The 10,083-nt window shown below is 34.9% G+C and overlaps 1 protein-coding gene across 2 annotated transcripts; it reads right to left on the reverse strand.

Moving 5' to 3' along the window:
- Positions 1 to 1,401: 1,401 nt before the first annotated feature.
- Positions 1,402 to 4,896, reverse strand: LOC136798924 (rhomboid-related protein 4-like). 2 transcript variants are annotated; one of them, XM_067055601.1, is made up of 3 exons: positions 4,129 to 4,896; positions 3,445 to 3,510; positions 1,402 to 2,833 (listed from the first exon to the last, which is right to left on the reverse strand). In XM_067055601.1, exons 1-3 carry the CDS (start codon positions 4,811 to 4,813, stop codon positions 2,400 to 2,402), a joined length of 1,185 nt encoding a protein of 394 aa, XP_066911702.1. In that variant the 5' UTR covers positions 4,814 to 4,896; the 3' UTR covers positions 1,402 to 2,399. The 2 variants fall into 2 exon arrangements, with proteins under 2 accessions (XP_066911702.1, XP_066911704.1); XM_067055603.1 differs by lacking the exon at positions 3,445 to 3,510.
- Positions 4,897 to 10,083: the final 5,187 nt, after the last annotated feature.

Consider the following 10,083-nt stretch of genomic DNA (forward strand, 5'->3'; position numbering starts at 1 on the left):
TACGGTTCCTGCTTTTATACATCTCGAGATATCGGAACTCAATGTCGGTGTATTTTTCAAATGTCAACAAAACATCGTTTTAGTGGTGGACAGAGGGTGTTTGATGGATTTTTGGACTGAAAAGTCATGTTTATGTCTGGTTTTTTCTTGGTTTCAGCATATAAATATCATTATATGAGATAGAGAACCTTTATTGGCAGTTTCTATGTGGTTTGAAGGGGTTTTAGGGGGTATTTCCTGACATACATGCCTATCTCTAGCTCCAACAACTCAGGGCTGTTTTGCCTCAGTTTTTCCACTATTCTGGTGTTTTATTGCTTGAATTTACATGATAGAGAGTCTGTTATGATTATTGTAGTAATTTTACAGGCTTAGGGTAAGTGCAGGGCCAATTTTAGAGCAACGGGACCACTTATTTTACAGCAGTACACAGTACGCTTCTTCTTTCATTTCAAAGGGAAACCCAGACTTCAAACGACCACCACCAACACCTTCAGATCCTCACACACTTTACGATAGCTGTGTCGATAACATCTCATTACCTTCAATGTATATCGTTTTTGAGCGTGATCAATGCTATCCTCAATATCTGATCACGTTCAGAGTGTGGGATGAGATCATGACAGCTTCCAATGTAACCAACATAGTACAAAATACAAGAATCGCATCAAGTTCACAGATTCGTCATTTATCTCAAAATAACCAAAGCAAGTTACCGAACAGTTTGACGACCCATTCCATGAAGACCAACAGTTCGAATGGACTTGTCCAAGGTCCAAGCTACCAAACCTACCAGACTAAAACTAATGCTTTGAACCATTCCAAACCAATAGCAACATCAAACATTTACAATCTGAAGAATTCCTCAACACCGATAAATAATACCAGAAGCAAACCTAATTATTCAGCTACACTAGCTTTATCAACTTTAGGGAATACGTCTACTAATCTTTCTTCAAACCAATCGAGTTATTACGCATCAGCAAATGCACCGAGTTACTCATCCTTCACAAACGTTACGATTAACATTTCAATTTCTTCAAATAAGCCGAGTTATTCGACAACAGCAACAACATCAGCAATTCAAAGTTCAAATATGCCGAGTTATTCAACAGCATCAGCCATTCAAAGTTCAAATACGCCGAGTTGTTCAACAACAATTTCAAGTTCAAATATATCGAATTATTGGACATGTAGAAATTCCAATATTACAAGCTCCCTGACAAATAGAAGCCGTCCGGATACCGCAATTTATTATCTAACACCGCAATCAAAACGAAAAATCCTAAAAAAGCTGCCGAGTAATGCAGTATCTACTTTCCATGTAGCAACACCACCGCCACCTCGATCTAAAAAATCATCAACTGCATCGAAAAAAACAAATAATTCAAACAAAAAATGTACGATATCGTAATCATGTCGTTGCTAATGAAACTTTATAGAATTAAGAAACAACTCGAATAAAAGGTATATAGGTAGGTACATCAAGGTAACTTATTTTGGTGAGGGCTAATTTGTGCCGTCACAAACGATTTGAAGTACAAATGAAATGGAGCGTTCAGACGTTCCTGAAAGTACTCGATCGTTCGTAAACGTTCCAGAACGTTATCGACCTTTCGCAAACGTTCCAGAACGTTCGAATACGTTTCAAAGATGACGTATTTTGGCGAATTTGATGAGTTTAGAAAAAATTCGCCATAATAAAATATTTTACTCATTCGCCGATATTAGTTCTCGCCAAAAATAATTTTTTTAGTATTTTGCCAAAAATAACCCCTAAAATTCAACAAAATTGAACAAAACAAGGCAAAATAGGACAGATTTTGCCTGCCATTCGCAGATATTAATTCTCGCCAAAAATTAAAAGGTTTGGCCATAAGTTCTCGCCAATATAAAAAATTTTCAAGATTTTTGCTGCTCACCAAAATAAGTTCCCTCCCTTAATGTAAATAAAATCGGTTGTAGATACGATACTTGATAAACTAAATATTTTTTCTCGTTATTCCTGAATGAGAGTGCGTTTGAGAAAAAAGTTTATTATAATGGCTAAAATAAAGGTATGATAGAATCGTACAAAACAAATGCTTACAAAAAAGATTATTTACAAACTTAAAAGTACACTTGGAAAGGAAAATATATTGTATAGAGCTAAGATTATTCCCCTGATTTATACTTCTGCATACCCAATAACAAGGGATAAAATTTAAAAAAAATAATTTTGAGTTTTTTAAGCTCTTGAATGGTGAATAGAAAGAAGTATTGTAGTTTTTGAATTTTCAGTATAAATTTAAAATTTTAGGAACAAAATGAGAAAGAATTTCAAAACTTTGGAAGTTGTATCCCTAGCACCGAACCCAAAAGTACAAAATATATGTAACGTACCGATTATAGCTAATTGATCAATTCCTATTCTCAAAACGCCGTAACCGGGCGTTTCTTATATCTTCAGAATTGCTTGGTTCATATTCATGTCTTTCGTTTAACGGTCTCCTCGCCCTTACTTCATGATCTTGAGGGGGCGGGTACGGGGCGTTCCACCCATCATTAGAAGATGGATATGGAAGATCGGAGCCATCTACGTCAGCAGGAGGCGCACTAGCTGATTCAAATGTCCTGTCATTTAAATTCGGATAAAGATTATTTCGATTTCCAGAGGGGCGGTTTGTTGGCGGTGAATTTTCTGGTATATGCCATCCATACGGAGGGGGCGTTGATTCGTTTCGTTGCTGACGTAAGCTTTCACGTATAGCGCGTTGTAGTTGTTCGTCCTCATCATCACGTGAGTTGGGTTGCATTCCGTTGTTACGTGTGTTGGCCGACGATTGACGGTAACCTTTTATAAGAAAAACATTACTAACGTTAAAGATATTGTTTTTATGATGGTACAAAAAAGGCGCGCCTCTACTAATGCTGACAAAGCAAAAGTTCGTTTCTTTTGTTTCAAAAGGGTGTCTTTATAGCAAATACTTGTAGATGCTTTGAACGATGTTCTTTATATACGTAGGTATGATTAAATGATCACTAAATTTATGCATCCCGATGAAATTCTGGCACGCTATCACAGCTAAATGATTTAGAATAAAGCTATTACACAAAAAAAAAGCCCCGACTCAACCATCACAAACTGTTTGGGCCTCAACTAATATGACAGACTTAAAGCCTTAAATACCTGGCCAAGTCTTCCATCATCAGAATAAATCACAAAAAATCTGTAGATTGCCAATTTCGATCTTAATAACCTAGGAATACCGTAAGAATATTTTAGGATGATTTTCGCCAAAAAAGTTAAGAATATCCATGATGAAATGAAAAACTATTCTTATAAAAAGTGTGTATGTCGCATAATTGTGTCAAGAAGTAGAGAAAATACATTAAGAAGTCAAGCATAAAATTTCATTTTTTTCTTGGAAATTCTCTTAATTTCAACTAAATTTTGTTTTATACCAGTTGTTCCATGTTGGTCACGAAATCTTTGGTGAGATCGATGGTCTGTGTTTTGCATGTCATTTCCTGAAAATTGTTTTAAAAGTAAAATTTAGTCATGTAAGAGGAGAAACTTGGGACACCTTTAAAATAAGGTTGATTTTTGTGAACATTTTTTCTCGATAAAATAATTTCAAGTTCAATAACCATTGACTTTCGCATAAAAATACAAAGTTCCATGAATTGGAACAAGCTGGAGTTTTTACAAGCTCTTATTTGATTTGGTTGGTCGTTACATAGTCGTTAAGATGTAATAAAAGAATCTTATTACTTTTTCTTAAGAACGCGTCATCTCTATCACTTTAAATGACCAATTAGTGAAGTATCTTGTAAAAACTCCATGAATTCAAAAACTTCAGAACACCAAAGGATAAAATTAAAGATTTAGAAAACTACTCCATCTTTATTCAGTATTATCACAATTAGATGCCCTTAGATGAGAAATGGGTGTAGTTAAATAGCAGAAATAGTACATACAACAGTAGTTCCATAACTCGAACATCCTATAACTCAAACTCTTAACTTTAAGGCCCCTGGTCCTCAGGTGGAAAACCTTCATAAACGAGTCTCGAATTTTCTATAACTCGATCAAATTCATTGTGCATGTTCGTGTTATAGAGACTCTACTGTAAAAAAAGATTATACCTCCAACGATTTTACTCAGTATCTTCACCAAAGGTTTAAGTGGTCCATAAACATATAATAATCCAACCAAAATGCCTGCTAAGTGGCCAGTAAATGAAGCATTTGGGACAAGAATCTGGATCAAAACTAACTCAACCCAACATGCATACCGTGTAGGGACCACAATAGGAAGACCCATAACACTCTGGTTACCATCACTAGATGCTGTTGTCAGCACTTTTAATGCAAACAAAACGGCAGAAAATCCAGCAGCGCACGTGAAAAGATAATCTTGATTTTTAAAAGCCAAATATAAACTATGATTTAATCCAAGCATCATTAATTGAGTTGCAACAGAAAAAACAGCAAGTAGCGAGATAAACTTTCTCCTTCCTAAATCTTGTTCTAGTTTCATTCCTTTCCATATGAAAGACACCATGTTAAAATACAAATGCATATCGTCCAAATGATAAAATGATGATAGAAAAAGTCGCTTCCATTCCTTTTTTTTGAACACAAAATTGTTACTTGTGCATGCACTGTGTACGGAAGGTAGCCCAGGTACTACTCTCAAATAAATTGCAGCATTTAAAGCAACAGTTAACAAAGTAACAGGCGGTATTCGATCGACACCAATCTGCATAATCTGTGAACCAAGCAACAAGAGGCCAAGACCACCTCGTCTTTGAGCTTGAGTTCTTGGCATTGTGAAAACAATCTTTTTTTGTAGTTTAATAGATTTTAGCTGAATAATTCTATTATTTTTACAAGTTAACTGAAAAAAAAATTTAGACTGCTCAATTAAAAAACCTTTCCGACCATTTTTTATATGGGCAAGCATCTTGAGGGATCTTGGATTGGGTGGTACATAACTTTGTCATGAGCCCCGGCGAACCATTTTGAGTGAGGGGGCCAACATTTTGGAAAAAAATGTCGCCGGCACCATGGTCAGGCGACAAAGAAAATTTTTACTTTTTACACCCTTAAAACACCTTAAAACTAATTTGGGAGAATAATAGTTTTTGTGGTTTGATTTGGTCTCAAACCAGCTTAAAATAGTAACTCTTAAAAACGTATGACATGGTCTACCAAAAAGGGGGGGGACATGGACCCCCCCCCCCCCCCCCCGTTGAAATGGCCCATGTTTGTGCAATACCGATATACTTTGTCGAACTCTGTCATAGCAACTATCTGGTCTGCAAAGTTGTTAAAGATTGATTTTTTTAAACAGCTTACTAGACAGTTTTATTAATATATTATAAACATTTAAAAGACCATAATTGCTATAACTGAATTGGACAAGGTTTGTCAAAATTCCAATACAAGCCAACAAGTGATCAAGAAGACTTATTGAGGGCATATTTGACCTTTCCTGGATTAAGCATTCCATGATTTCCTTTTGGTTACGGAATGACAGAAAAATTCAAAATGCTGTATAATCGTTACTCAACCAAATGTTTGATCAATCTTGAAAACCTTTCTATTAAATCTAAATAGGGTTCTTAAGTTGAATGATATCTTTAAAGCTGATTCCGTTTCATTTCATGGGTATCGCATTCAAGAAAAATAAAAGTCTGTTGACCTTTTCCAAAAATATCCTTTGATTTTCTAAAACACTTACTTTAGGCGTACAAACTTTCGCGAGCAGAAACTTTCGCGAGGACGAAAAATCGCGAAATTCACGATATTTACTTTCGCGAATTTAACGGAAAAATACTTTTCGCGAGCATAAACTTTCGCGATTCAAGACGTAAAATTGAGAATTTTCACATGAAAAAATGGCTTAGAGAGACATATTCTTGAATTGGCTTGAAACATTTGTCCTTTGACTTATTAGTCTTTTAGCCGGCTAAAAAGTGCCATAAAAGTTACATTTTATTCTAAGTTCGAAGTTTTACAGATTTTCTATCTTGTCAAGAATTTTTCGCGAGCATAAACTTTCGCGAATGGCCCTTCCTAGAATTTTTAAAGACATTTACTTTCGCGAAAAGGGCCAAAATTCGCGAAAATCGCGAAAGTTTCTGCTCGCGAAAGTTTGTACGCCTAAAGTATCATTACTAAGGCTAAAAACCATGACTTTGATAGCATAATCATAAGTTAGTGTCAAGTTATTAAACACTTTAATGATAGAAATTTTAAAGTGACACCCTGTTTCATAGCAAAAATAGGTAGTTTTTGATCTTTAAAATGCTATAACTTTTGTTTCGCTGGAGCAACAGACTTGTATGAGCTCTCATTTTTCAGCATTTTTTATTGTGCATTCCTTGAAATTAAAGTCATTAAATGATAGTCTCTTTTCTAAGCATGATATCCCAGTCAAGGTGGTGTCTGATTCCCTTTAAAATAATTTTGCCATTGACACATATGTGGAGCAAGATTGGTCAGAAAGAGGAAAAGAAAAACATTTTTTTGCTTATATCAGCATTATATACAACAAAAGCCAGACATTGCCCTTATATGAAAGATGTTTCTGATATGACATAAAAATGCACAAATGCTCACAAAAATGCAGGAGAGCTCCAATTCGGAAAAATTTTTCCCAATTATCCAATTTTTCCAAATCCCGCGAAATCTGATTATATCAGAAATTTTTTTCGGGAAATAGGGGAAATAGGGGAATTTTTCGTCCAAATTTTCCAAAATCAGGAAATTTTACCATTCTGTTAATTTTCAAAATCTTAATTTTTTTCAGGAAATTTTTGGAAATGCGGGAGATGCGGAAGAAAATCCTGAAAATGCAGGAGATTTGGCTGAATTTTTTTCCCGTGGGAGAAAACGTTGGCATGCGAGAGAGTTGACAGCTATGATATGATATGAAACGGAGACAATTTAGTAAAAATAAAACCTTTAAAAAATCAAAACTTTATAAGCCTTTTAAACCATCTTGCTTGTGATGTATCCATCATATCAGCCTATGACAATCTTTCACTTTCTTAACTTTTATCTTGTCTTGAAAGAATGATATCATTAAAATCAAGATTGAACTTTGCGAACGTGCGTACACACAGAGGGGGGGTACTGTCCAAAGCGTACATGAGCGTACACAAGGGGGGAGGTGGTTCAATGGTAATCAAAACTATAAAGTACACTCACAAACATCAATTTGTCAGATCTAACAAAATCAATAACAGCACTGTCATCATTTGACAATAAGCATTCCAACAACTCAACCTCAATTATTGCCCCTCCATCTAAAATGATCTGTGTCGCAGCGATTTCTACCATTTTGCGTGTTTTTTTCTTAAGCGAAGAATAAGCAAAGCAATTATAGCTTAAAAAATTGCTGAGGATTACCGTAACTTAGACTAATGTCGACATCCCTCCTCTAATTCCGACACCCTTTTTATCAGCTGAAATTGATAGAAAGTTTGAATTACTGTTTTTCTTTGCTTAGTGGTCAGAGTGGAATAATCCTTTTTCAATCAGCGATTTAAGTTTTCATATTATTCCTGTCTCTAAAGAAGGGTGTCTGAATTAGACGAGGGATGTCGATATTGACCAACTTACGGTATAAGTCTCAGATGATAGTACCGTGAGTGGTCCTAAATCCGACAGCGCTGCCTAAATCCGATGGGGTCTTTCAAAGATACAAACTAAAATAAAAACAAACCCCTTGTCAGTCTGTGCCACTAACTCGATCGGGAAGATTCTTCCAAAATTGGAAGATTCTTCCGAAATGGGAAGAATCCTACCGAACGGGAAATTAACTTAACACCCAAACGGGTTAACGGACTTCCAGATCAGGAAGAAGCGAGAAACTAAGGAAAACTCGATCGGGTTGGAACTTCCCGTTTGGGAAGTTTACGCAGTTTTTTCACAATTTAACAAGATTTCTACGGTAAAGTCTACTTTTCTTTCGGTGAAAAACCTTAAAATTTGATGCTTTTTCACCTCCAAAAAGTTTCAACTTTCGCCGGTCATCGTACAGCTTCGCTGAAGATTCAGTCAATTTTCAACTTCCCAAAGAGGAAGAATCTTCCCAAACGGGCAGAAAAAAATAGAGTAACTTCTTCCCGTTCGGGAAGGTTCTTCCCATTTCGGAAGAATCTTCCCGATCGAGTTAGTGGCACAGACTGCTTGTGGCGCAACAAAGATACCAAAGTGTCAACTAAACTGAGATTTGATACATTGAACCAATTAAACCAAATAAATAACAATAATTGCTTCTTATAGGTCGATTTTTAACGTTTTTGAACATTTTCTGAAAGTAACTTTTTTATTCAATTGAGCATAACTTTTGATCTAAAGTCTATTCACGATAAGTGTGCACTCTTTTTTCATTTACCTATAACTTTTGAAGGAATTCTTCAATCTTTATAAATTTGGTATCATTGGAAAGATATTAGTGAGTGGATCAATTTGAAATAAAAAAATCTTTAAACAAATTCTAAAAATGAAGATGAAAATGAAGAAGAAAAAAATGAAGATCTTGTAGAAAGGTGCTATAGCTATCATTTTCACTGAAGTGAATCCTTGATTATCGAACATCATCACTGTGAAAAAATTTCTCAAAAATAATCATTCAGTCAAAAGATATCAAGCAAAGTTATAAGCTGATTGACGTCTAAAAACGCTGTTTTCTGCTGTTTTCTGCTGTTTTTTGGGGTCAATCACTTATTAACTTTGTATCATAACTTTATATTGAATAAATATTTTAGTGAAATTTCTTCACAGTGATGATCTCCTAAGATCAAAGAATCTCTCCAGTGAAAATGAAAGTTATAGCACTTCTCTACAAGATCTTCATTTTTTTCTTCTTCATTTTCATCTTCGTTTTTAGGATTTTTTTAAAGACTTTTTTATTTCAAATTGTTCCACTTACTAATATCTTTCCAATGATACCAAATTTATAAAGATTGAAGAATTCCTTCAAAAGTTATAGGTAAAAGAAAAAAGAGTGCACACTTATTGTGAACAGACTTTAATATATCAAATTCAATAAATGACCCATCAAAATTTAAGTTTATCTTTCTTCTTTCTAATGAAATAGGAATGGTTCTTTTAAAAATTTTAGATTTCGAGAAAATTAGTTTAAAAGAGAGAAACTTTTTTGTGGCGCACCCGGTACAAAACATAATTTTTTATTGCAATATGTACAACGTCATAAATGACAACAATAGTAACAGCATCATAAAAAGTAATTATTCTTACAATTCACACTTTTAAAAATTACATTAATCCATTCACATATAGAAATCTTGTGTTAGATGTTTTGTTTCGAGAGTTTTGGCAATAGTTTATCGTTCAACTTGGAGAGGGAATGTTTGTAAACATAGAATTTTTTTATTAACAATTATTTGGGGGGTCGGAATTAGGCAGGGCTGTTGGATTTAGGACCACTCAGGATATTCAATTTATCATGAGGCCCCCCCAGCGGCACCCCTCATCACGCCATCACGCCAAAAAATTTTCTCCATCACGCATCACGAAAATCGCTGTCTTCACGCAGAAAATAGCGAAAAATAGCCCAAATCACGCATCACGCCTCAAATTTTTGCCTAATCACGCATCACGCCAAAATCTTGATCACGCCATCACGCCAAAAAAAATCTCTAATCACGCCATCACGCAAGAAAAAAGTCCCAATCACGCCATCACGCAAACCGCTGGGGGGGCCTCTATCATCATTAGCTAAATCCTTTATGGCTATTCATTTTGGAACTTTTGAAAAAAATGGAAAAATAGAAAAGTTACATTTTCTCTGGTATGCTCTATCTACATAAGATATACCTGGCCTGGGAAAACGTACAAAGGTACCCTTCGATTAGTTTATAGAAAAAGTATAATAGAAAGGTAGCAAAAACAAAAATTTTAAGAAAAGCCATCTATGAAAAACTCTGTCAGTTACATCAAAATGCCTCGAAAATGTCAATATGAAAATTGCGTAATCAGAGAACGTATGTCTCGCTCATTATAAAAAGGCCGAGACAAACTTTCAATAATTGAATTGTAACATCAAGTTAAGTCTCTTTTGTT

Source organism: Clytia hemisphaerica, unplaced genomic scaffold (assembly GCF_902728285.1).
Source record: "Clytia hemisphaerica strain Z4C2 unplaced genomic scaffold, Clytia hemisphaerica genome assembly, whole genome shotgun sequence".
NCBI lineage: Eukaryota > Metazoa > Cnidaria > Hydrozoa > Leptothecata > Clytiidae > Clytia > Clytia hemisphaerica.